The sequence below is a fragment of the Bubalus kerabau genome, chromosome 20 (assembly GCF_029407905.1).
Source record: "Bubalus kerabau isolate K-KA32 ecotype Philippines breed swamp buffalo chromosome 20, PCC_UOA_SB_1v2, whole genome shotgun sequence".
Lineage (NCBI taxonomy): Eukaryota > Metazoa > Chordata > Mammalia > Artiodactyla > Bovidae > Bubalus > Bubalus kerabau.
The window spans coordinates 55,092,370-55,119,230 of record NC_073643.1 but is presented as its reverse complement, the minus strand read 5'-3'; the positions used below and the strand labels follow the sequence as shown (position 1 = coordinate 55,119,230).

The window sequence follows — 26,861 nt, the reverse complement described above, 5'->3', positions numbered from 1 at the left end:
GATTAGGCAGGTGAGTGACTGAGCAAGGGGACAGGTGTGGACACAGGATCTGTCCCCTCCCTCTCTCACCATGGACACCCACCTGTGTCTAATCTGGGCAGACGCAGTGCTTAGGCGCTCAGCGGGCCTTAGGAACGTGAGGTGAACAGCAAAGGTGCTGGGGTGAGTTCTGGGCAGTGCAGCTGTTTGTTAGCGCAGAGCTGACAAGCCCACTGCTTAAGCTGCTCGACCAACTAACTGTCCAGGCAAGCTGCTCTGGCATGGCTGAGCCTGTAACTGCTCTCCAACCACAGGCCCAGGACCTCCCAGGTGGATGTTCAGAATTGCTCAGGAAGGAAGGGCTCCCTACATGTGCAGCGAGGTCATGAGCCCCCGAAAGGAAAAGAGGGGCAAGGCAGTTTTTAAATAAGAACGAGCATGAAACTCCGTTCAAGAAGGCCAACTCAGGGGGCCAGATTTTAATTTTAGGCATGAATCTGAAGAGGAGAGACATGACAAAGCAATCTGTAATGAGCAGGTACCACAGGACAGGGACAGCAGGAGAGCAAGCCCAGAGGGGCTGACGTCCCCCCTACGTCAAATAGCAGACGTGGATGCTGGAGCCGGCGCGGCCATCTGTGCACCCAGCACGCCAGAGCCTGGCCCTCCTGGGGCCCTGGGCCCTCCCCAGACCGTGACGTGAGCCCCTTAGGACACCCTGAGGACCACAAGCATGAGGGACTGGTGGATATCATCACAGAAACTTCACAGAAGGCTTCTTTCACACCACTTCGAATTGCTCCTCTCTAGCTTCATTCTTAGAAAATGGACACGTTGTACTAAAAGCCTGGGATGCACCCTGAGCTGCAATCCAGCCTGTGTGTCTGTCCTCATTCCTTCCACTCCCAGTGATTCCAATGGAACTCAAACGTCCACGCAAACCAGCTCTCCCTCCATCACCCCTCGCACCCTGCCTGCAGAGACTCAGGCGAGGAATTCAGACCCCGCCTCCCCGCCCCACCTGCTTGCTGCCCGCAAGGAGTCAGCCCTGCCGGAGGCCTATCCACTGTCCTGGGCTCTGCACTCCACCCTATCCGTTCTCCTCTGACTTCTTCCCTTGATGGAGACCAGTGACTCTCAACCTTGGTGCCCACTGGGATCACCCAGAGATGCCTGGGTTCCCCTGAGTGATTTTGATTTGGGCGTCTGGGTTATGGACTCAGAGGTGTGTTTAAAAATGTTTCCCGGGTGTTTCTAAAGTGCAACCAAAATTGAGGACGACAGTACCAGCCAGTCAATGTCACATGCTTAGGATTTCTTAGGAGTTTATGAACTGGTGTCTGCTACCAAGGTTCCCAACTCAACCACCCAACTGACACAAAGGCTATGAGTCTCTTTTGACGTCTGAAGTGAGATGCTGAACGCCCTAAGCTCAAAACTGGAAGCAGAGATCTTGGTCACCACCTCCCGTGATGACTCACTCTTGCTCTCCACGACTCTGTTAAAATACGATCCTTAACCTGAGTCACACATCTGTATTCCTTTCAGTTTCACCTACCGACCTATCCCAACATCTGTCTGAAGCTGACCCAGGAAAGGCCTTCAGACATTAGGAGACAGTTCTCAGGCCCTTCCGTCCCCACTGGACAAGCCCAGCTGCATCGCCTGCTCTGCCTGACGCAGGCCCTGGGTTTTTCCACCCTGGTTTCCCTCTGTCCTTCTCAGAGCAGTCCAGGGAAGGGCTGTCCGGGCACCCTGCTGGCAGGGAGCCGGCCTCACCTTACACTGATCCAGCGGCGTGTCCTCGGCCTCCTGGAAGACCACGCTGAAGGAGATACTCTTGGGGTCGGAGGAGAAGACCCAGCTGATGGTGAGGCCTGCCTCGGCCACGGTGATGGGGATGAGGCTGTAGGTACTGGACCTCACGAACAGCTCCCTGCTGCCCTCGCCGAAGTTGGTGATCTCTTCCACCGTGAGGGGTAATTTTATCCTGAAACATGAATGCAGAGAGGGGCTTAAACACAGCAGGGAAAGCGCTTGAGTCCACTGGCCATGTTGCCTGTAACTCAGAGGTGACTGGAGACAGCTGGAGGCTGCTGAAGGGTGGCCAAGCCTTTGGTCACCATGACTGACAGGCTTAATTGTGGGAGAAACCCTGATGTGCAGCCCACGCCATCAGCTGTTTCCTGAGCACTTAACTATTAAAAGATGCCTGGCATAGCTCGAGGCACAGCTCGAGGCACTGGGGACACAGGAGTGAAAAATACAGAGGACAATCCTTGTCTTCAAGGAGCTGGTGTGGTCCCTGCGAGCTGGCGGGAACGAGAGATGCCTGGGCTGCTCTGAGCCCCTCGAGGGCAGGAAGTGTGTGCGGAGGCCTCAGCTTCCACAGCTCTCCTGCGGCTGCCCTCTGCCCAGCGGTTCACTCTCTCTTTCTCCTTCCAGTTCTTCGCTCCCCCGCTTTTATCTGCTTAGTACCCGCAGAATGCACACCCATCGTCTGAAACTTCCTGCCCTTTCTGTAGGTGATCTCTTTTCAGCAGAAAGTGGGACCTGCCTCCAGGTTTCAAGGGGGCACCCTGATGTGCACTTCTTAAATGCAAATGCCCTAGACTTGCTAATGCAGGGTAGGATGAGGGCCCTGGGGAGAGAGGCTTCTGGGGGCCGTGTCCCTGTTCTCCCTCAGATCAGATCAGATCAGTCGCTCAGTCGTGTCCGACTCTTTGCGACCCCGTGAATCGCAGCACGCCAGGCCTCCCTGTCCATCACCAACTCCCAGAGTTCACTCAGACTCACGTCCATCGAGTCAGTGATGCCATCCAGCCATCTCATCCTCTGTCGTCCCCTTCTCCTCCTGCCCCCAATCCCTCCCAGCATCAGGGTCTTTTCCAATGAGTCAACTCTTCGCATGAGGTGGCCAAAGTACTGGAGTTTCAGCTTTAGCATCATTCCTTCCAAAGAAATCCCAGGGCTGATCTCCTTCAGAATGGACTGGTTGGGTCTCCTTGCAGTCCAAGGGACTCTCAAGAGTCTTCTCCAACACCACAGTTCAAAAGCATCAATTCTTCGGCACTCAGCCTTCTTCACAGTCCAACTCTCACATCCATACATGACCACAGGAAAAACCATAGCCTTGACTAGACGAACCTTTGTTGGCAAAGTAATGTCTCTGCTTTTGAATATGCTATCTAGGTTGGTCATAACTTTCCTTCCAGGGAGTAAGCGTCTTTTAATTTCATGGCTGCAGTCACCATCCGCAGTGATTTTGGAGCCCAGAAAAATAAAGTCTGACACTGTTTCCACTGTTTCCCCATCTATTTCCCATGAAGTGGTGGGACCAGATGCCATGATCTTTGTTTTCTGAATGTTGAGCTTTTAGCCAACTTTTTCACTCTCTACTTTCACTTTCATCAAGAGGCTTTTGAGTTCCTCTTCACTTTCTCCCATAAGGGTGGTGTCATCTGCATATCTGAGGTTATTGATATTTCTCCTGGCAATCTTGATTCCGGCTTGTGTTTCTTCCAGTCCAGCGTTTCTCATGATGTACTCTTGCATAGAAGTTAAATAAGCAGGGTGACAATATACAGCCTTGACGAACTCCTTTTCCTATTTGGAACCCAGTCTGTTGTTCCATGTCCAGTTCTAACTGTTGCTTCCTGACCTGCATACAAATTTCTCAAGAGGCAGATCAGGTGGTCTGGTATTCCCATCTCTTTCAGAATTTTCCACAGTTTATTGTGATCCACACAGTCAAAGGCTTTGGCATAGTCAATAAAGCAGAAATAGATGTTTTTCTGGAACTCCTTGCTTTTTCTATGATCTAGAGGATGTTGGCAATTTGATCTCTGGTTCCTCTGCCTTTTCTAAAACCAGCTTGAACATCAGGAAGTTCATGGTTCACATATTGCTGAAGCCTGGCTTGGAGAATTTTGGCTGGATTAACAGCCAGTTCCAAAAGCTTAAAGGTTTGGGACAGTGAGTTCCTCCCTGGGACGGAGGGCGTGGTGCTGGTTCCTGCCAGAGGGCTCAGCCTCAGGCTGCAGCCAGGGATGACCATGCCTGCCTCTGGCTGGTGTGAGAATTATGTCAGAGGAAAAACCTGCCTGGAAGGGCAGTCTCCCTCATTAAGGGCCGCGCCCCCTGCGGCTCTGCAAATCCAGAGGCAGCAGGTGAGTCAAGGCCATGAGGGTGGGGCCTCCATCGAGGAGCTGCAGGTCGGGAGCCTGTGGCCTTCCTCTCCTGTCCTCAACCGTGAAAGGGCCGACTCTGCTCACCACCTTCGGGTTTGTTCTCGTCAACACACGAGGAAGCTAAGATTCAAAAAGACTCTGCCTAGGTTCACACAGGTCTGAGCCAAAGCCACTGCCTTTCCACTATACCAGCCTGCCCTTTGTGAAGAAAAATACTGCTGCCCCTTTAACACAGGGGTGGAAACCAAAATTCACGGAGGGTAGGTAACTTGCCTAAGACTGCATAGGGGTTTAAGGGGTGGTGCTAAAGGTTCCAAAGGTGTAAAGGTGGCTGGGAATACTTGGCCAAGCTTTGCAGATGAGAAGACTAACTGATGATTAAAAATCCAAAATACTCTAAAGAACAGCTCTGATACAGCTCATTTACGGGTGAAAAATTTAATTCCATGGACCATTTTTCCATGTGTTAAATTAAATTAGCTTTTTGGCTGATTATAGTTAAAAACGGAAAATTCTGAAACAGATGGGAATACCAAACCACCTGACCTGCCTCCTGAGAAATCTGTATGCAGGTCAGGAAGCAACAGTTAAAACTGGACATGGAACAACAGACTGGGTTCCAAATAGGAAAAAGAGTATGTCAAGGCTGTATACTGTCACCCCGCTTATTTAACTTATATGCAGAGCACATCATGAGAAAGCACAAGCTAGAATCAAGATTGCTGGGACAGATATCAATAACCTCAGATAGGCAGATGACACCACCCTTATGGCAGAAAGTGAAGAACTACAGAGCCTCTTGGTGAAAGTGAAAGAGGACAGTGAAAAAGTTGCCTTAAAGCTCAACATTCAGAAAACTAAGATCATGGCATCTGGTCCCATCACTTCATGGCAAATAGATGGGGAAACAGTGGAAACAGTGACAAACTTTATTTTTGGGGGCTCCAAAATCATTGCAGATGGTGACTGCAGCCATGAAGTTAAAAGACGCTTACTCCTTGGAAGAAAAGTTATAATTACCCTAGACAGCATATTAAAAAGCAGAGATATTACTTGCCAACAAAGGTCCTTCTAGTCAAAGCTACGGTTTTTCCAGTAGTCATGTATGGATTTAAGAGCTGGACTATAACGAAGGCTGAGAGCCAAAGAATTGATGCTTTTGAACTGTGGTGTTGGAGAAGACTCTCTAGAGTCCCTTGGACTGCAAGAAGATCCAACCGGTCCATCCTAAAGGAAATCAGTCCTGAATATTCATTGGAAGGACTGATGCTGAAGCTAAAACTCCAGTACTTTGGCCACCTGATGCAAAGAGCTGACTCATTTGAAAAGACCCTGATGCTGGGAAAGATTGAGGGCGGGAGGAGAAGGGGACGACAGAGGATGAGATGGTTGGATGGCATCATTGACTCAATGGGCATGAATTTGAGTAAACTCCGGGAGTTGGTGATGGACAGGGAGGCCTGGCGTGCTGCAGTCCATGGGGTTGCAGAGTCGGACACAACTGAGTGACTGAACTGAACTGATAGAAAAAAAAAAAAGGTCTTGTCCAATATTAACAGTTTTCAAGAATCTGAGAGTAGGCAGAGGAGTCTATTGTGGAAAAGAGGTGTCATAACCTGGAGATCTTGCTGCACCACTCACTGACAGGATGCCCCACCGATGCTGGGTCCTCCATCATTTTACCTTCCAGAATTCTGCCCTTGCACCCAGTGACCTGGACTGCCAGGAGCCGGCATATTGCATATTGAGTGCATATTGCATATTGAGTGCAGCACTTTCCACAGCATCATCTTTCAGGATCTGGAATAGCTCAACTGGAATTCTATCACTGCCGGGAGCAGGAGCTCCGCCCATGGCAAAGGTCATGAGGAAGGAGGCTCGGCGTACGCAAAGGCGGGATCGAGCCTCAGGAGTCCCCCTGGAAATTCTCGAGCATCTACCCCCAAAACCACAGTCTGCCTACTTTCTGCTTTGTGCTTTCACCTACACCTCTGACTTTACGGGGGGCTGTCCCCCACTACCTCTCTCTGAAAAAAGAATTAGCTTACAGCTCCAGTTAATAATTCCTGGGTGTGACAGTGTTTAACCTACAAACTCCTTTGGAAATCCTCTAGCCTGCCTGAATAGGTTTTTCCGGCCACATGTGATTGTTCAGAGCCTCCCAACTGTGAGAGGCAGGAGATGTTCTAAACTGCCTAAACACAGATTCCTTTGAGTAGTTAAAAGATTGATTAGAAATTGTATTGGTGAAGGGTTTTTCACTTGTTGGGCCAATGTTTGCTGCTGTCTCCATACTCCTTACCTACTGTGTCCTTGGCAGTGTATTGACTGATATAATGGGTGTATAGAAATGTAAAATGCAGCTTTGTCCAGTACTTTTTGGGAGGCTGGTGCCTGACTTTGGAATAATCACCTTTAGAGAAAAATAAGTTTCTTAAAATGTTAACAGGCCTCCTGGCCAGAAGATGATGTCAATCACCTGAACTTTTGCATAGGATAAGTTTGAAAGCCTGGATTCGATTAGAACCAGGAACTGCTGTCCTTGCATGACTCCACCCCTTCCCCCATTATCCTCTATGCATAACTTAAGGTATAAAAACTACTTTGGAAAATAAAGTGCGGGCCTTGTTCATCGAAACTTGGTCTCCCCATGTCGCTCTCTCTTTCAAATTCTGGCTGAGTCTCCATCTGGAGCGCGGAACCCGCCATGCTTGCTAATTATGCCTGGGCTTCTAAGATCCGACCGGGGAGGCCTCAGTGTCTCCTCTCCTTCGGGAGAACGGAAGGACGCCTGCGGCCTACGTAAGTGGTGCAAACTTCTTGTCTTGAAGTTTTATTGGTCTCCTGCGTAAACCAAGCTACTCAGCCTCTTTTCTCCACTGAGTTTTCCTACTGAGCTATCCTTATTTCAGCCGCTTTTCTCCACTGAATTTCCTCACTGAGCTATCCTTATTCTATTACTCTTTGTATCCTTAATTAAAGTGTAATTAAGCAGTTGTTTCCTGACCCTCGCCTATGCCGTCTCTCCTTCGAATACCCTGGATCAGCTGGGGCTGGACCCCGGCACTGGACTGTGCCCTTAATCTTTTTTCACTTTCTAGACCTCACCTGCTCAGCGAGAGGAGAATACTCAGTCTCGCTAAGGGAGATGGTAATGACGAGATAGTAAGGGTTTGCCATCTCTGCTCAAATGTAATCTTAAAAAAGTCTGTTGTCTACAGTGCTCACATTACAAACGTAAATTCTACTGGTCTCCCTACTTCTGTCCCTGCAGAGTCATTCTTCACATGGCAACCAGAGTGACTGTGTTTCTAATGTAAGTTAGGCTAAGTCATGCTTCTAACCCAAATCTAATTTAAAGCTCCTATTTCCCTCAGATTAAAAGTCCTTACAATGGCCCAGAAGGCCTGATGTGACGTGGGCCCTGTCTCCTCCTCGCGCAGTCTCTCTCCTGCTTTCTGCTGCAGTCACACTGGCCCTTCCTGGATTCCTTGAATATACACCAGACACTATCCTGCCCCAGGGTCTGTGCACCGACTGTTCCCTCCACCTGAATGCTGTTCCCTCACATATCTGCATGGCAGCTCCTTCAAGTCTTACCTTCTTAGTGTTTTCTATTTAAAATTGAGGGGTGCTTTTCTTTTCCATAGTAAGCACCACCTTGCAACATACACAGGGCACAGAAGTGCGGGAAGAATGGCTACGAGAGGACAGGGAAGCCTTCCAGGGTGACAGGACTGTTCTACATCTTCACTTTGGTCACATGCGGGGGCAGTCATTTTCCTTTTCTGGATCAAGGTTTCCTCTTTGGCAGAACGGGGAGTGGAGCTGGCTGGGCATGGGGGCCCGAGACTGTATAAGCCTCTGGCCCAGCAGGACGCGGGGGCTGCCAGACAATCAGTGATTACGCCGTATCATCTGTCTAAATCCAAGCACTGTGCACTACAAACGGGAAATCTTACTGTATATAAATCTTACCAAAAAAACGAAGAAGGGAAAAAGGAAAAGCAGCGCACACCTGAAAGCCACTGTGGGTGCCCAGTCCGAGCACAGGGGTGTTTTCCGGGGGCGCGGAAAGGCCAGGCCTCCTCTGGCATCCCTCCTCTCCTCCCCACTTGTGACCTCCAGGTCCCACCACCCCAGCAAGGCCAGCGAGGGCCCACGGCTTACATCAGTTCTCCCGACTTCAGCAAGCAGATTTCGGAATCCTGCCCCACAGGCATGTCTTCAGCATCCTCCGGGGTGAGGGAGGTGGACGTGGTGTCCCTGAAATGTCACAAACACAGCCCGCTAGCTGTCAGCACATAGGCCCGCAGTCTTGCTGGAGTCCAGTAGCCATCCCCAGAACACACAGGGAGCCCTTCCGATCACAGACGCTGGGACAGAGCCCGCAAACCCTGTGTCTGGGGAGCCACGGGGGCCAGGCTAGGGTGGGAAGGACAGCGAGGTGCGGGGGGACAGCAGGGCTGCAGTGAGCTCCCCAGCGTCCGCCCGGCACAAATGGGCCGCCCTCCTCTCCCACACCAGAGGTTACAGCCGTGGGGCGAGTGCCCAGCACCACGGATGCCGACTTCACAGCGCCTGTCCCTGACTCCACGAGCCTGCTCCGGCCCTTCCCCGAGGAACAAGGACAGGGTGAAGGGGCAGGAAATGGCACGGGCCGAGAGGGAGGTGGTGGGGGCCCCCTCGTATAAGGGGGGCAGACCCATGCCACATCTCCTCTTCCCTCCCATCATGGTCTGCTGTCCAGAGAACCAGCTGCCGGAGCTGCCTGGCAGGAAAGAGGTTCCCAAAGTGTGCTCTGTGGAACACCAGTGCCTGGGGAGGGGAACCCCGTACTCTTTCTCCGAAACTCACGGTGTTCTTACACAGTAAATACAAGGCTCTGAAGTGTCCTGCAGTAAAGGCACCTTCTGAATTTTACATTTAGTGTTCCCACGGAACGTTTTTAAACCCTACTGAGTTGCCGCTCCTTGGCGCGTACTGGTTAAGATGTCAGTGGCCACAGGTCACTGATGGGGACACAGAGGCCTCACTGGCTCTCACGCGGCTCTGGGGGCAGGAATGTCTGTGCAACACGTGGTGCACTGCAGTAACCACGACACCCTGGGAGTCTGTGGGGGGGTGCCCGGTGCCTCCCCCAGGGGCTGACACACGCAGCAGCCGCCGCCCGCTCCCAGCCCTCCGTGCTCCTGCACTGCATCCTCATCCCCACCCCCGGGCACGCTGGGCCTTGCCCATCCGCAGGGGTCTCATCTCCCCCTGGCCCACAAGATCTTGCAAACGGGCTGCGGAGGGACTGTCCCTGCCCCAAAGGACAGGCCACGGCTGTCTGCAGGAATCAAAGCACGTCCATGATACTTGTGAAAAAATACACACGGGGGAGTGAATTGTTAGTGTGTAAATTCAGGATGAGAGGGCAGAGGGAAAGCTGACGAAGTCAAGAGAAGAATCGGGGACAGATCCCGAAGGAGGAAGTCTCCGAGGGGCTCACAGGGTGGCGGGTGCTGGGTTAGCAGAGCCACACCTGAGGCCAACCTGCAGCCCCTTCACCTTGAACAGGATCCTCTCACACACAAAACAGACTGCAGCCTGCCAACTTACACAGCCTCTCTCTCTGGAGGACAGCCCAGCACGAGGGGCCTCTCCCCTCAGGAGACCTCTGGCAGAAGACCTGGCTTCCTTCAGACAGCTGGATGCCACACCTGCCCCCCACAAGGCTGGGCCGCTGCTTGCCCCACCACATGGCCCCACTCCCCTCCCCGCTCCTGTCTACTGCTGGGGGGCCAAGCCCACTGACTGCGACAGGCTGCCCAGGGCGCTGCTGTGAGGGTGCAGGTGGCGGCTGGCATGGAGGGGGCCTCCAGGGCTCCCGAGATAATCAGACAGCCACTAGCGCCCAGGTGTCTGGCCAGGGATGTCTGTGCAGTCTCCATCAGCCCACGACAGGTGGGAGAGCCTGTCTGCAGACACCCTGCCCTTGGGTCTGAGTGCCCTGAGGTCCGAGCAGTGGGCGCCCTGTGGCTGGGGCGTGGAGTGGATCCAGAGGGAGTATGGCTTGTGTGTGTGTGAGAGAGGGGGGCACGCAGGTGGAAGGGGTGGACATCACTCAAGGCGGTTCCAGTCTTGGCTTTATGACCAACTCTGACTCTGGGCGAGCCACTTCCTTCTCCATGTTTTCCTCTCTAAAAGGGAGGAGAAGGAACCAGCTGGACCCCAGTTCTGCTGGCTTACAAAGGCTGTAAGTTTCAAAGGACTTGGAGAAGGCATTCCACTGGCCGGGAGGAGCCGGGCTCGCTCTGGCGGGCACTGTTTCAGGGAAGGTGCAGCAAGAACATGTCCTGAAGTGTCTGCTGCCACCAAGGGCAAGCCTGTCACTCCTTTTCCTCCTTGGCCCAGCCCACCTCTGACCTTCCTGTCCAACACCTCCTTCCTGTTCATCTTTCAACCACTGGCTTCCAGATTCCCACCACAGAATGTTAGTGCGAGAAGCAGCTCAAAGAATCATCCAGTCCAACCTCCACTTAATAGCTGGGGAAGCAGGGGGACAGGGGAGAGGAGTCGGGAGTCCCAGGGCCAGTCAGCCTGTCTCGTTTCATTTGCTCTCAACCTTGTCCAAAGTGCAAGAGCCATAAATGAGAGATAAATAACACATGGAAAACGAATGCTGAAAACTGTGGTTCGTTCTCTCAGTTTTCCTGCATTAAGAATAAAAGACATCAGAGGACTTCCCCGAGGGGCTAAGACTTCACCTTTTGATGCAGGAGGCACGGGTTCAATCCCTAATTGAGGAACTAAGATCCCACATGCCATGAGATAATGGTGCTAGAAAACAATCTGAACACCTCTGTGCAAAAGGGCAGTGACAACAACTGATCATACTTTGCACCATATACAAGAGATTAACTCAGAAATGGATCACAGACCTAAATGTAAAAACGAAAAAGGAATTTTTAAAAAAGAAAAAGCCAAACGATTAAAAAAATAATAATAAGTGAATAAATAAAAGATGCCGGGACTTCCCTGGTGGTCCAGTGGTAGCAGCTCTCTGCTCCCACTGTAGGAGGCACAGGTTCAATCCCTGGTTGGGGAACTAAGATCCCACAAGCCGTGGGGTGCGATCGAAAAAAAAAAGTCTTAATCTATTATTTCTTCTCCTCCTCCATCTCACCTCTCTGACCATCATGACACAGACAACCTGATTACCTGCAAGTATTACCAGAGTAGGTCCCACGACCCTTGCCAGTCCTGGCTGAGGCCCCGTGTCGGGGAGCTCTGTGACGGGCGGGGGTGGGGTGGGCGGAGGAGGGGGGAGTGTGCATGGGTGGGTGATGCAGTCTCAAAGGCGATGATTAGGGACACAGACTTTCCCTTCAATGGCTCTTCAAACTGTGGGTTACAATCCAATCAGTGAGTTGCGAATCAGCTGAGTAAGTTATGATGCATATTAAAAATAAAATAGAAAATGTCAACACATTTTTGCATCACGTTGCATGTGGTAAGGATAAGCATTATTGTTTTTAAGAGGCTCTTGTTTGACTTTATGTCTACACACATACACACCTGGGTAGTCATGTAAATTTCTGCCTGTGGGACGCAGCAGAAAATGTTCAAGCAAGTCTGCTGGAAGATGTCAAAAGATTTTGAAGTTTGAGAAGGACGGAACAAATGCATGGCCACTAGGGGGCAGCCTCTCTCCTTTCGTTGCCACTGAGACGTTTCAGAAAAGCTCACTGTCCACAAGTGACTTTCCTCCTCCCCTTGCTCTGGCCGTGGGAGCCGACTACCAGCTGTGGTGGCCTCTTGTGGCTGAGGGCACGTCACCCCATCCTGTCCATCTGAGTTCCCGTCCCCGAGCCTGTGGTCAGTCGAGCGGAACCCGTACTGAGGCACGTATATATGTCACCTTGCCCTCTTGGGGGTGCTCATCTTGGCCGCCCCTGCCACATTTGGCCTGGGCACCTGCCTTGCACACAGCCAATGTGGTTTTCTGTCCCTAATGTCCTCAAGGACATGAGCAAGGCTCACTCCACTTCAGAAGCAAGCAAGAATGAACTGGTGACCACAGGCAAGGACGCTGAGGAAGTCTCCAGCAAGGTGGTCCAGGGTCCACGCCTGCCTGGACGAGAGGTCACAGTGGGGCTCTCTCCAGCTCAGTATCTGCAGCTGCAATCTACAGTATTTTCCTGTCACAAATCAAAATGCCTCAGCCACTTGCTTCTTTAACTTCAATCCTGCCAACTGCCTGAGGAGCAGACTCTTGGACGCTCAGGTTGTCTGAGGAAGGCATGGAGCCTAGAGAGCCTGCTGGCCTGCGTGTCTGGTGACAGCCTTCCTCAGAGGGCCCCATCCAGCCCTCCGCCAGGCCAGGCCAGCAGCTAGGAGTGCCGCTCTGCCTGTTACACGGGGCCTCCTGTGAACTGGAGAGGTCTCTGCTTTACGACTGGTCTGCCCAGTACAGTACAGTACCACTGGCCTCAAGTGGCTGCTTAAATTCATCAGAATTAAAACAAAACTCAAAGCTTGGCTCCATGGTTTCAGTGGCCACACGCCAAGTGCCTGATGCCTACACTCGCCTGTTGGACAGGTGGACACAGGGCACGCCCAGCATTCCAGAAGGCTCTGCTGAACAGCTCAGGTCTGGAAGGAGAGGCTAAGCCACACGGTGGGCCACATTCACTGCGGGGCTCGCGTGCATCTTTTTACTTGACTTTTAAATTCTTACCAGTTTTTCTTTTGGTTTTGGCTTCCTTTTTGCCGAAAAACCAAGTGACGAACGGCACTTCTGGTTTTGATGTCTGATTACTTGGTAACTATGCAGACCCACATCCCTGTCCTCACCACTGGCCCGCCGCCTGCTGTCCTCTGGGCAGGCTGCTTTTCTAAGGGTCTTTCCACTCATCTTCCACAGCCCCCACCACCCACCACCGCCTGGCAGTTACTCCTCTCCCAGCAGCCACTGCCCCATCCCTGGTGCCAGGGCTGCTGCCGGAACCAGGGCTCTGGCTCTAGAATGTCAGGCGTTCAGAAAAAGGGAATGGGTCAAGAGTTTGACCCCAAGAGAGCCTGCGGTGGACACAGCTGCCACGGCCCTTTTATTCTTCCCTGATTCTGTTCAGGAACTGTTTGCATGTTCTGGGGGAAAACCCAAGACATATGACTGGGTACTTGCCGTCAAGAAGTTCACTTTTGTTTCAAAGAAAAGCAACCGACACTCCAAATTGGAAGACAACAGAAATAAAATTCTGGCCCTCAAACTGGGAGGGGCTCTAATTTAGTTGTGACTTTTCCACTGGAGAACTCTCCACTGGAGAATGCTTATGACAAGTACAGTCATGCTGTCTCTGAGATACACATCTCTCTTCCCTCCCACACATGGACGCGGTCACGGAGGGCACTGGGCTGTTTCTCCCCAGGGAGGACACGCTGAGGGGGACAAGCACAGCCAAGTCAGTGTGTTTGACCAGGTTCAGGCCCTTCTGTCATCACCCTGTGAACTGGGCCTAAGTGACATGGTTGGCTTGTCGCTGGGAGGAACTCATCTCTCAAAGCTCAAAGACTCCAAAATGTGAGGCTGGCTCCCCGTGAAGGGATGTCTTGTTGAGAGAGACAAGTCCTTCAGGATTTGGTTCAGCCTGTTCCTGGTGACCCGAGCCATGAGAAGCAGGGCGGTGAGCACCACCCGAGTGGAGTGGGTTTAGGAGGCAGGGCGACATCAGGCCCTCTGGCAGACCCATCTCTAGAGGCCATCTGGCCCACTGGCCTGCCGATGATAGACGCCCGGGCTTGCATCCTGGCAGTGGCAGTTATTGGCTGTGAGTCTCTGTGAGGGTTATTCTCTGGCTATGGTCCTCTGTATTCCCATCTATAAAATGGGATAATACCTACTTGCAGGGTTGCTACGGGGATCAGGGCTGTCATGTATGTTGGAGGTGCACACACACAGAACCCAGGCCATACCATCAACTTTGCATTGGTCCAGACCCAAACTCCTCCAAAGGAACATACAACTAGTGGATGAAATAATCTTAGGGTATAAAGGCCACCATCTTCAGTGCACTGCCAGACCTGCGCATGGCTCCCCTTCGGTTACAAATTAAAACCCTCTCAGATCCTGGTAAAGGGTAAGACCCCAGCCAGGATGCGGGGGTTGTGCAGCATCGGAGCCACTGCTTTGTCTCTTTGACCCCCAAATTACACATGTGCAGGCTGGGTCATGTGGATTCTGACCTGCAAGATGGGGAAGGGCTGGGTCTCCTATCACCAACTGAGGACTCTTCACAACTACTCAACGGAAACCTGGACCACATCAGAGACAACGGCAGACCTTGCTGCTGTGAGCAACCTCATCTGATCAACAAACTGAAAGGGCAGCTCTACCGGTGAGTCATTTATCTTTTTCTTTATAGTTAAAAGAGGGGCTAGCCCCACATTTTGGGGGGATTCTCCGAGTCCTGCCTGCAGCGCGGTACAGTCAAGTGCCCGGGTTTTCAAGCTCAACTGCTCTTGGCTCAAACTCCAGCTCAGCCACTTGCTGCCACAGGGCTAGAGTAGAGGACTGTGACTTAATCTGTTTCTGTAAGATGATGCTGGTAACATGATGTGCCTACAGTGTGGGAGACCCAGGTTCATTCCCTGGGTCAGGAAGATCCTCTGGAGAAGGAAATGGCTATCCACTCCAGTCCTCTTGCCTGGAGAATCCCATGGACAGAGGAGCCTGGTGGGCTACAGTCTAGGGGGTCACAAAGAGTTGGACATGACTGAGCAACTGAACTAAAAACTAAACACGCTGCTGACAGGAACGGTACAATCACGCCTCCCCAGGAGATAAAGGGAGGCTAGCTACCCGTGTTTGTTCACTGACTAATCTCTTTTCCCTTTTTTTTTTTTTTGTTTCTTTCCCATTTTATAGGACCGTTGTTAGCTTATGGTCTACTTTCTTTTCTCCATGTACATCAATACACAACTGTAACAGCTTTTGAAAATACAGAAAATTTTAAATGAGGAAGGGAAATAAGTCACTACTAATTCTACAAGTCAGGGGTGAACTGCTGATGAAATGTAATTTTTGTTCGTTTTAAAAAAAATTTTGTCAAAACCATAGAGCTAATCGTAGGTTCTTAAACAAGGTCCATAGAGTATGGAACAGAGGGATTTAGAGTTCATGAATCCCCGGAATTGCAGGCATGTATGTACATCATCACTGAGGGAAACGATGTGCAGCTTTTAGGAGACTCTCAAAGCGGTTTCTTATCAAAGAAGGTTGAGATCATGATCAATTTCACATTCACTTTGTCATTTGTTCGTTGTAATAGTAACAGCCAAATAGTATTTCGCATATCTACTTTGTGCTTACATTGTTTTGAGCAATTTAAATGTATTTTGGAGGGGGCAGAAATTGGGAGACTGGGACTGACATATACACACTACTATATAGCTGTATAGTGCAGGGAATTCTAGTCAACACCCTGTAATGGCCTATATGGGGAAAGAATCTAAAAAAAAAGAGTGGACATATGTGTATGTGTAACTGACTCCCTTTGCTGTACAGCCGAGACTAACGCAACACAGTAAACCAACCGTGCTCCAATAAAACACTGTTTAATGCACTGCATTTTCCAAAGTCAAGGGTGCTTCCTGAACGTTTCAATCATATTCTATTTTATGCTGAGATTATATTTTCTTTATTCATTATCAAATATTTACTATTTCCAAAGTTGGATATATTATTATTGTTTTAAATTTTCACAAATCAACCTAGGACTTTGGTTAGAGAAAATACAGAAATGAGTGCTTTTAACATTTCTAGAAGAGAAAGTAATTTTTAATACTCTATCTGCACACAACCATGCAGTCCCAATCTGTTAAATACTGTTTAAGTTTACCAACTGTTACAGATGGATCTGCACGGGTCCTCTGAGGAAACTGCAATGCCAGTGTACTGCATTTTTCAAGGGAAGAGTAAGTCCAGCAATAATGCAGATGTGACATTACCTTCAATGTCATGTTCTAAATGATAAATGGTTTTGCCCCCATGTGAAGCAGTAACACAGACACATCATTGTTGGACCCACTTGACCTACAGCCCAGAGACGGTGGGGCACAATGCCTCTGGGCCGGCCTTTCACTCTTTGAGCCAACGGTTGTGGTCCAGGAGGAGGGGCTTAGCACTAAGCAGTCCTAGCCCAAAGGCAAGGTCCTTTCTTGGAGCAGGAGGGTGCTTTGACTCCACGAACAACCAAGGTGGTAGCGCTAAGGTGGACATCCCTTCTAGTCAGGACCCAGCATGGGGAAAAGTCGAGTCTCTGAGGAGACCAAAAGGAGAAATCATCTCTCTTGCACCCTCTTATCTGGCTGGTTGATATTCTGCCTTTGCTGGACGAAGGCCTGTTCTTCTTAAAGCTCTCCTTGAGGTGCCAGTGGGTTATGGCACCAGTCACTGCACGAGCCCCTGCATGCTGAGTGTCTGCAGGTCACTGACCTGACCCCCCAAGGCTGATGCTGCCAAAGCTGCCCCTGCTCCCACACCAGACTACGTCACCCCTGGGGCTGCTCTGTGGTCCCCAGCGGGGACACAGGGCCCAGAGCAGGGTCACAGGGGGTGATAATCTTGAAGGGCTAGGACCCCCAGGCAAGAAAGACAGCTATTTCATCTCTGCTATAAGCAGCCCCACTGCAAGGCTGGCCATCGGCCCTGTTTGTGGCTGCCCATCCCCCTGACATCCCATTTCCATCAGCTCTTCCGTTTGTTAAAGGAGACCCCTCAGCTCTACACTGTTGGTTGTAAAAGCTAGAGCAATGTTCCCTTCTCAGGTACTCTACCATGAAGAGATTCCTGAAGACCAGAGGCCCTAAGGGTGGAATATCATACACAGACAAGGAGGGGGAAGGCTGGGGTTGGTCGTGAGGAGAACCGCCCAGTTCCCTGGGCAGGAAGCCACTCAGCCGAAGCACTGGGCAGCCTGGGCTCTTCCCCGACCTGTCTCCCCATCACAGGAAGATGAGGCAGGATGAACAGGCCACCTGGGGCAGGAAGGACCAAACTCCTCTCGGTTTCCAGGCCCATCAAGGTGGACCCCCCTCTAAGGGGGATATTGCCATGGCTTTCACAATTCCAGGTCCAGGGGTCAACCTCACAAAACATGGGGCACAGGCTGTATAGGTACCTGCTGTGAGGCCCAGGCAGATGAAGACAGCCTCCCCAGTGAAGACCAGTGCAGTCCTTCCGAAAGGACACGCTCCCCATTTCACCATGTGATGACCTCTGCTTCCAAGGCCATTCAGCACAGGATTTTCTGGAATGTGGGTGGGGTCCTGAGAACTTTATTGCAAGTTAAGGGTCCCTGGCTGAGCAGTTTCCTCCCAGAACAGGCTGTCCCCAGTATCCTGGGCTGTTACCCAGCAGAACAGTGGGAGCGTTTAGAAGCTGACTATTCGCCCCCTACATGTGGGCAACAGGGCAGTGGGAAGACAGGAGGGGGCTTCCTAGGAGGCACTAGTGGTAAAGAGCCCGTCTGCTAATGCAGGAGACTTAAGAGATGCAGGTTCGATCTCCAGGTGGGGAAGATCCCCTGGAGAAGGAAATGGCAACCCACTCTAGTATTCTTGCCTAGAGAATCCCACGGACAGAGGAGCCTGGTGGGCTACAGTCCACAGGGTTGCAAAGTGTCGGACATGACTGAAGTGACTTAGCACACATACACGCACATTTGCGCCCTGAATGTGGGCAGTGGGACAGTGGGAAGACAGGAGGGGTCACCCTTAACCCAAATGCATGTAATTCCTGTGGTCTGACTCCCAGGGGTCCAGCAGAACAGACGACATGGCCGAGTACAACTACGAAGACCTCGGGTTCTTCAATGGTTCCAACGACAGCAGCCAGGGGCACCAAGACTTCCTGCGGTTCAGCAAGCTCTTCCTGCCGTGCATGTACGTGGTGGTGTTCACCTGCGGCCTGGTGGGAAACTCCTTGGTGCTGGTCATCTACATCTTCTACCAGAAGCTGAAGAGCCTGACAGACGTGTTCCTGATGAACCTGCCCCTGGCTGATCTGGTGTTCGTCTGCACTCTGCCCTTCTGGGCCTACGCAGGCATCCACGAGTGGGTCTTTGGCAACGTCATGTGCAAAGCCCTGCTGGGCATCTACACGCTGAACTTCTACACGTCCATGCTCATCCTCACCTGCATCACCATGGACCGCTTCGTCGCGGTGGTGCGGGCCACCAAGGCCTACAACCAGCAGGCCAAGCGCATGGCCTGGGGTAAGGCCATCTGCTCGTCCATCTGGGTGGTTTCCCTGCTGGTTTCCTTGCCGCAGATCATCTATGGCAATGTCCTTTACCACGACAAGCCCTTCTGCGGTTATCACGAGGCGATTTCCACCATGGTGCTGGCCATCCAGATGACCCTGGGGTTCTTCCTGCCACTGCTTGCCATGATTGTCTGCTACTCAGTCATCATCAAGACCCTGCTTCAGGCTCGAGGCTTCCGGAAGCACAAGTCTCTGAAGATCATCTTCCTGGTGGTGGCGGTATTCCTGCTGACCCAGACGCCCTTCAACCTCGTGAAGCTCATCCGCAGCACGAGCTGGGAGTACCACACCATGACCAGCTTCGACTACGCCATTATGGTGACAGAGGCCATTGCCTACCTGCGTGCCTGCCTTAATCCTGTGCTCTATGCCTTTGTTGGCCTCAAGTTTCGGAAGAATTTCTGGAAGCTCGTGAAAGACGCAGGCTGCCTCCCTTACCTGGGTGTCTCAGGCCAACACATGTGTTCGGAGGACACTTCCAGGAGTGCTTCAGCGTCTCACAACGTGGAGGCCACCAGCATGTTCCACCTGTAGGGCTCGGGGAGGCTCCCGGACGTCACGGGAGCACGGCTGTGTCTTCCGGATGAGGCAGGCTTTGTGTATAGCGCGTGCGTTCTCACGGAGAGGTTACCCAACACCGCAGCTGGGGCGGGCTGCTGCTTCTCAGGCATGAACAGATCTGCTTTTTCACAGCCTAGCCTAAGCTCAAAGGGGAGTCTGAAAGCTGCCCGGGCTTTCCTTCCTCCACCCCAACAATACTGATGCCAGGAAATGACATGTGATTCTCAAGACCCCAGGTTCTCCTTCACTGAGAATGGGACTGGGACAGAGTTGATGAGGGGGACATGGCCAACAAAGGTTTTGAAGGCAGGTAAGAGTCTGGGTTTCCAAGTTCCGAAAACTTTTCTGACGGCTGGTAAGCAGGGGACATTAGAGCAGCCATGAAAACCAGTGCTGATCTTGGTGTCTTAGGCCTTCATCACCAGGTGCCTGATAGAAATGAGTTTAGGTTCTGTCACATCTTTCATTTTGTTTTTATAGAAATAGATGGTTAATCCTGCTATCTTTGCTTGATCCTGGAAGGACTAGCACCAGGAAACACGAATGGGCTAAAGCAAAACAGGGTTGGCTGAAGATTCCAGTGGGCCACAGAAGGCTAGAAAAGTGTGCAAAGCTGGGTGCAGACTGTCAGGAGTCTAAGCAGCACTTCTGAAATGGATCCTCAGTGGGTTTGCTCTTAAAATCTGAATTATTCAATGCCTCACATACAAATCATGTATAAATGTGTATGTTATACACATACATGCATATCAAATAGCATATGATTTTTATGACTGAGAAATAAAACTTTTAAAATGTCTCCAAACTACTTTTACTCTCAGACACATTCTACCTTAAAGCGGTATTCCTGAATAAAACCAAGGTGATCACTCGTGGGCTCAGGGAACAGGAAATAAGTCTACGACTATCATCTTTGAGGGCACTGGTCTATCGATATACCAATGGTAACAAACCAGCTTCTTCACTGCGGCTTCTAACCTCCTGCCCAGAACGAGAGGAGCACGTCTTACCTCTGAAGTGTGGTCACGGGATGAGACGGAGTTTTAAATGTCAGTCACTGGTTTGTGTACGTTTATTGTACCCCAGCACCTGCTCAACAGGCTTAAAGTGGCCTTTTTGACTCACATGTTGCAAAACCACTCACTGGAACATGGAGAATACTTTGAGAACAGCTAGAGAGAGACCTTGGGGAGGGGGTCAGAACAGGCTGAACAGTGAGGTTTTGAGCCTTGGGGAGACCTGAGTCAAGGGCTGCTAAGACCAGCTGCATGCTGCTCAGTCACTTCAGTGGTGTCTGACTCCTTGCAACCCCATGGACCAGGGCCCGCCAGGCTCCTCTGTCCATGGGAACTTCCCGCAAGAATACTAGAGGGGGTTACCATGCCTTTCTCCGGGAGATCTTCCTGACCCAGGGATCGAACTTGTGTCTCCTGCATTGATGGGTAGATTCAATTCTTTACCGCTGAGCCACCGGGTTAAGACCAGTTGGTAATGCCTTAGCCACCTCCACTTTGGGGCAGCGTGCACCCTAACAGTGTTGCCTCTTAGGCCGGGCATGCGGAGGGCTGGAGAGGACACACAGCAAACACTTGGCACTCTTTGCATTTGGGGAGGAAGGGCCCCCCAGATGGTGGCAGTGCCTTGGTGAGGTGTGGGAGGGTTGGCTTCGTGCCTTGCAGAGGTGCTGGGCATGGCCCAGCTGTGTAAAGGCTGGGCTTGCAGGGCCCACAGGGCCCCACCAACTGTTTCATAAACACGCTAAATACACCCATGGGGAGAGCTGCCTTACAGAGAGCGCAGGAGAGCAGAGAGCTCTGCTCAGGCCACAGAGACCATCTAGTGCTCCATAAACACCAAAAGCTGACCTTTTCACTGTGACAAGGCTGACCTTTAACCTGTTTATGTTGGCTTCAGAGAGGTGGGTGTTGGTCACCCTCCTCTGTGCGGTCACCTTAATGCTGAGCACTTATGCTAGAGAGGCCATGAGCCCCTGGCCTCCCCAATAATACCCCCAGAACAAGAAGCAGAGGCCCTAACTGGGAAGGAATGGGTGAAGTGCCTGGCCCAGTTTAGGGCCTCTGACCACACAGAGGAAAGCAGTGTGGTGTGAGGAGAAAGGCAGGGCTCTGGGGTGACTCAGATCCTGCTTTGAGTATAGCTTCATGTCTGTGCACCCCAGGACAAGGCAGGTGCACCCCCCTGCCCAAGCCTGTTTCACCACCCGTACCCCTGGCTGATGACGCCCTCCGTCCAGGAGCACTGGGAGGCGGTGACCACACACTCGGAGCCATGTTGGGGGCAGTTGCTCAGGCAACGGAGGGCAGCTGCTGGGACTGCTGGGTCCTCCCCTCCTGGGTGCCAGCCTGGCTGAGTCAAACAAGACCAGTCCCCTCAGGCCACGTGCCACCCCAGGCCTGTTATGTGCCCTCTGTCCAGGCTCCCCGCAAAAAGGTTCTGCACTAGCCCTTCCACAGCTGAGGAATACCTGCCTGCCTGTCCTGAGGAAAAGCATGGCCGCTCCATCTTTTCCCGCTTCTCTGCCTCCCCAGGCACTGCTTGGGCCCACACTCTGGCCTTACCTGCTGCCCTGGGGAGCAGCGATCATTTCCCCAACCCCCTCCTGGGCAGCATACCCTGGCACAGCCCATGCAGCTTCCTGAGGGTTTTCACTCTGCACTTGTCCACAGGACAGCCCCGTGGAGCACAGGCTCCCTGTCTCAGAGCCGCCCTTCCCCTCCCTGCAGCGCTCGCCTCTACTCACACCCATGGCTTGACCTAAGGGGCCTGGGGTGCAACTGGCAGGAGGAGGTCGGGTGGGCTGTGGCTGCCTTGGGTGAGGCCTCAGGGTCTCCCCCTCCACTGAGTTCCCTGCACTTGCAGCCCAGGGGCAGGGCAGGGCCACATGATCCGAGATGCGGAGAACACAGGCTGACCCTGATTCCAGGGGCTACTTGGAGCCCGAAGCCCAGCGGGCATCCTGCAATGAGGAAATGGTGCTGCGGGACAGAAAAAACAGAAGCTGCCTGTCCTGGAGGGGCAGAGGTGGAGTGGAGAGCACCGGAGACAGGGCGCTGGCTCCCCTTATCCTCTTGGGGCAGCGCCCCTTCCACGCACCACTCCTTCGTGGCCCACGGTACCCAATGCCCTTTGTTAGGAGGTTTGGTACTACCCCATTTTCCAGATGAGGAAACAGTTCAGAGAGATAACTACCTCACAAAGCACACACAGCAGAGCTGGGGCTAAAACCCTGGTGAAAAATCTCTTTTCTTCCCTCAAATGTTGGCTAAGATAGACCAGGGAACCTGACAACTCTGTACTCATCTGAAGACGGAGATGCCAGGTTAACCCAGGTGCAGAAAGGCTTTTTGGAAAAAGTCAGCTTTCATTCCAATCCCAAAGAAGGTCAATGCCAAAGATGTTCAAACTACCACACAATTGCACTCATTTCACATACTAGCAAGGTAATGCTCAAAATCCTTCAAGCCAGGCTTCAACAGTATGTGAACTGAGAACTTCCAGATGTGCAAGATGGATTTAGAAAAGGCAGAAGAACCAGAGATCAAATTGCCAACATCCATTGGATCATCGAAAAAGCAAGAGAGTTCCAAAAAACACCTACTTCTGCTTCATTGACTATGCTAAAGCCTCTGACTGTGTGGATGAAAACAAATGGTGGGAAATTCTTAAAGAGATGAGAATACCACACCACTTTACTTGCCTCCTGAGAAAACTGTATGGAGGTCAAGAAGCAACAGTTAGAACTGGACATGGAACAACTGACTGATTCAAACTGGGAAAAGAGTACATTAAGGCTGTATATTGTCACCCTGCTTATTTAACTTCTATGCAGAGTACATCATGTGAAATACTGGGCTGGATGAAGCACAAGCTTGAATTGAGATTGCCAGGAGAAATATCAATAACCTTAGATATGCAGATGACACCACCCTAATGGCAAAAAAGTTAAGAGGAACTAAAGAGCCTCTTGATGACAGTGAAAGAGGCGAGTGAAAAAGCTGGCTTAAAACTCCACATTCAAAAAACGAAGATCATGGCATCCAGTCCCATCACTTCCTGGCAAATAGATGGGGAAAAAATGGAAGCAGTGACAGACTTCATTTTCTTGGGCTCCAAAAACACTGCAGATGGTGACTGCAGCCATGAAGTTAAAAGATGCTTGCTCCTTGGAAGAAAAGCTATGACAAACCTAGATAGTGTATTAAAAAGCAGAGACATTACTTTGCCAACAAAGGTCCATACAGTCAAAGCTATGGTTTTTCTGGTAGTCATGTACGGATGAGGAAGTTGGACCACAAAGAAGGCAGAGCACCAAAGATTTGATGCTTTTGAACTGTGGCGCTGGAGGAGACTCTTAAGAGTCCCCTGGACAGCAAGGAGATCAAACCAGTCAATCCTAAAGGAAATCAACCCTGAATATTCATTGGAAGGACTGATGCTAAAGCTGAAGCTCCAATACTTTGGCCCCTTGATGTGAAGAGACCCTGATTCTGGGCAAGACTGAGGGCAGGAGGAGAAGCGGGCAACAGAGGATGAGATGGTGGGTTAGCATCATCCACTCAATGGATATGAGTTTGAGCAAACTCCGGTAGACAGTGAAGGACAGGGAAGCTTGGCGTGCTGTAGTCCATGGCGTCAAACATGACTGAGCAAATGAACAACAACAAAAGGTGGCTTTCTAACCTTAACCATGTTCACCATTTTCTGTTCTCGTTTTGTTTGAAATACCAGGCATTGGATCTCCTGGTTGGTGATAAACCCACAACAGTTCCCCGAAGCATTGACCACAGAGCACCTGTTCTAAAGTAGGTGCTAGCTAAGATACTCTGTGGGTTGGCGCAGTCTCTAGAGTTTGGACTCAGTAATCCTGGGCATCAGGCAGGATGTTCTTTGGTAAAGACACCTGAGCTATGAGGTGCAGCAAACCAGGGCCCATGCAGTAGAGACCACAGCGTGATCCTTGACCTCACAGCTCAGGGAAAACATCGCAAAAACAAGGCACTTGCATGGAAGGCTTCCCACATGGTACACACCTGAGCCTCTTAACTCCGTGGGAGTGGGTACAGCCCCATCTTGTATGTGCCAGGGAGGAAGTTCAGTTCAGGGGGCTGTGGTGAACCTAGAGGCAGCGAATCAGGACCTGACCAGGAGCGTCCGACTCTGGAGCTCAAGCTCTTCACTGACATGGTCTGCTCAAGAGGGGAGGCAGGCCTGGGGGAGGCCAAGGACTCAAGGCCAGCCCTGCTGTGGGCGAAAGGAGCTCTCTTTCCTTCTCAGCCCGCTTCAGGCCTGAGAACAGCCGGGCCTCTGTCAGGGAGATGGCTGAAGGTGGGCCTGGATGACTGTGGAGAGGGGTGTGCATGTTCGCGGGGTCTGGAGAATGTCAGCTTCCCATCTGGTGAGGCCTGTGCCCCGGGGCCACTCGGAGGCTGCTAAGGGATCAGAGGCATCCTGCGAGCTCTCCCTGAGCGCCTGGGTTCTAGGACCTCTTCCTGTCCTGTCACAGCCAAGGGGCCAGGGCAGACAACTGTGTTTGTCCTGAGGACACGTGTGTGGAGCGGGGAGTGGACGAAAGGTAAGGAAGGAGGGCAGCTCTTTGATGGGAAGATGGGGAAACGGGGCCAGAAGAAGGCGGCAGTACGCTGCAAAATGCATCTCGTGCCTGTGACTAGAGGGAGGGGTTCTGGGTACAAAGCTTGGTTCTGACGCTTGCAACCCCCTGACCTGGAGCGAGTTACCTGGCCTCCTGAGCTTCAGTGCCTCGATACAAGAAACAGGGACCATAACCCCTACCCTGTGGAGGGCTGGGCGGGGACCAAGTGAGGGCGCGCAGACGCAGCTCCAGAGGGAAAAAGCTCCAACAAGGGCTTTCAGCAACATAACCTCCAGGCGGCCTCTGTTCCCCGGATTAGAACCCTGGACCACTTCTTACTTTGGACTTGCTGTTTTCTTTCTCTAAATCTCTTGGTAAGGGCGTGTACACACACCCAGGCTCTGTACCACCCCTCTCCCCACCGCCACTTTCTCAGACTCCTGGTGGTTTTAAACCTAAGAAAAAGCTGCAGGAGACACGGGTGTCTGCCTCCAGTTAATGTACAAGCAAGGTGTGAGACGGGGCATGCCCTGAACTGACTGGGAGGGCTTACCCTTCGCCCAAACAGACTAGGCATGGGACTGCAGACCCATCCATTAGCCCCAGATCTGCCTTGGACGCTGAGGCCAGCATGCTGGCAGTTTCCTTTCCCTGGAACGCTTCCTGATTTCCCACGACTGAAACACACACGTTTGTCAGTGGTCAAAAGACCTTCTGCTTTTGCTCCTACTAGGAAAGGGGAAGATGAGGGGTGATGTGACAGGGGAGCTACGGGGGTACTTTCTCATGCACCTGAGAGCCCGAGGCCATCTCCAAGGCCCTGAGGTTCTGGTCTGGCTCACCTGACCCCTGACCCACCTGACCAGGAGTCAAGGCACAGTCAGAGAAGAGTTGCCAGGTGACAAAGGAAAAGGGTGGCTTAGTGCAAATCCATGGGGGTCAGGGGGGACACTGCAGGCTCACGCAGTCAGGCAAGGCTTCAAGGTGGGCCTTTCAGAAGGAAAAGCAAAGGCCCACGGTCACAGTGAGCACCTTTGCTTGGGTGATGGGGTTGGCTGTATCCTTGACGCGAGTTCACTCACCCTCAAGCCTGAGCATAACCGAGTATAGGGACACACGATGGAGCCTAAAATCTCCTGAGCTGAGAGCCTCCCAAGATTAAGTGCATCTCCTCCCATGCAGCAGAAACCCCAGATGATAAATCTGACAGACTGGTGCCAGCCCTCCTCTGAATTCTGGGCATGAAGAAAGGAACAGAGATCTCAGCATGAGTGGGCAAAAGCTCACGAAGCTCCCTGCCTGGATGGAGAGTGGGCCACGAACTGTGCCCACTCAGTGTGTGCCCCCCACACGGGGGCCGTCAATTCTCCCCCGAGCTTCTGAGCAGGCAGCGCTTCGCACAAGAAACTGCATTTCAGCCGGACCCCGGGGCTGAGAAACACCAAGTGAGGCTGCCAGGAAGGGGAACTTGACCTTTGCTGGGGTCCCCTGACTTAAACTCTCGACGCTTGAGTACGGTGGCACTTGATGCAGTTATTTCATTTATTTAGAAATGAGCCCTTGCACCACTCTCCTCACAAGCTTTGTTGGAAAACAGCTGGCCCAGAAAAACTGGGGAGGCCGATGGAGAGCTGGCGCTGAAGGATGGATGGCCCTGTGCCGGACGCCGTCCATCTACAGCAGTGGAAGGTTTGGAGGGTCTGGGTCACGGTGATGGGACAGGGCCCAGGCTGGTTGGGGGAAAGTCCCTCGGTTCCATGGAGTGCTGGGTAACAGACTTGTCTATATTTTTTATTGCTTTTAGAACTCTGGGGCTCGAAGAGGCCTTAGCTGAAGCCAGAGGAACTTCTGAGAGAAACCGCTTGAGAGAACTGAAATTAATCTGAGCTTCCTTTCTTGTGGCACCATCACCAGGCCTGATGAGTGGTTCTATGACGTGGTTTTTAAAGAGCAGTGTGTTGCTCTGAGCACGGCTGTGGCAGCCCAGGAAGGGCTGCTCTTCTGAATCATCCAGCAGAAGTCATCCCGGATTTCTGCTGCATGCGAGCACATGCACTTCAGTCCCCGTGCTGACGTCCTACCTCCAGCGCCTCAGAACGGGGCTGCTTTTGGAGATAAGACCATTAAAAGTGACAAGTCACTCAGTTGTGTCCGACTCTTTGTGACCCCATGGAATTCTCCAGGCAAGAATACTGGAGTGGGTTGCCAT

General features: G+C 51.8%; 2 protein-coding genes across 9 annotated transcripts in view; one reads left to right on the top strand and one right to left on the bottom strand.

The window, feature by feature from the left end:
- FYCO1 (FYVE and coiled-coil domain autophagy adaptor 1) overlaps window positions 1-26,861 on the bottom strand; it is an 80,030-nt gene that overhangs the window by 13,733 nt on the left and 39,436 nt on the right. For 6 of the 8 annotated variants that reach the window (XM_055557971.1, XM_055557970.1, XM_055557974.1 and 3 more), the window contains 2 exons: window positions 8,340-8,435; window positions 1,759-1,969 (listed from right to left, as the gene is read on the bottom strand). In XM_055557971.1, coding sequence (XP_055413946.1) covers window positions 1,759-1,969; window positions 8,340-8,435 — 307 coding nt within the window. Of the gene's footprint in view, window positions 1-1,758; window positions 1,970-8,339; window positions 8,436-19,723; window positions 26,758-26,861 lie in introns of those variants that run through there. The other 2 variants (XM_055557976.1, XM_055557977.1) reach the window with 2 other exon arrangements.
- On the top strand, window positions 14,501-19,793 carry CXCR6 (C-X-C motif chemokine receptor 6). The gene is made up of 2 exons (XM_055557978.1): window positions 14,501-14,551; window positions 17,971-19,793. Exon 2 carries the CDS (start codon window positions 17,992-17,994, stop codon window positions 19,012-19,014), a length of 1,023 nt encoding a protein of 340 aa, XP_055413953.1. The 5' UTR covers window positions 14,501-14,551; window positions 17,971-17,991; the 3' UTR covers window positions 19,015-19,793.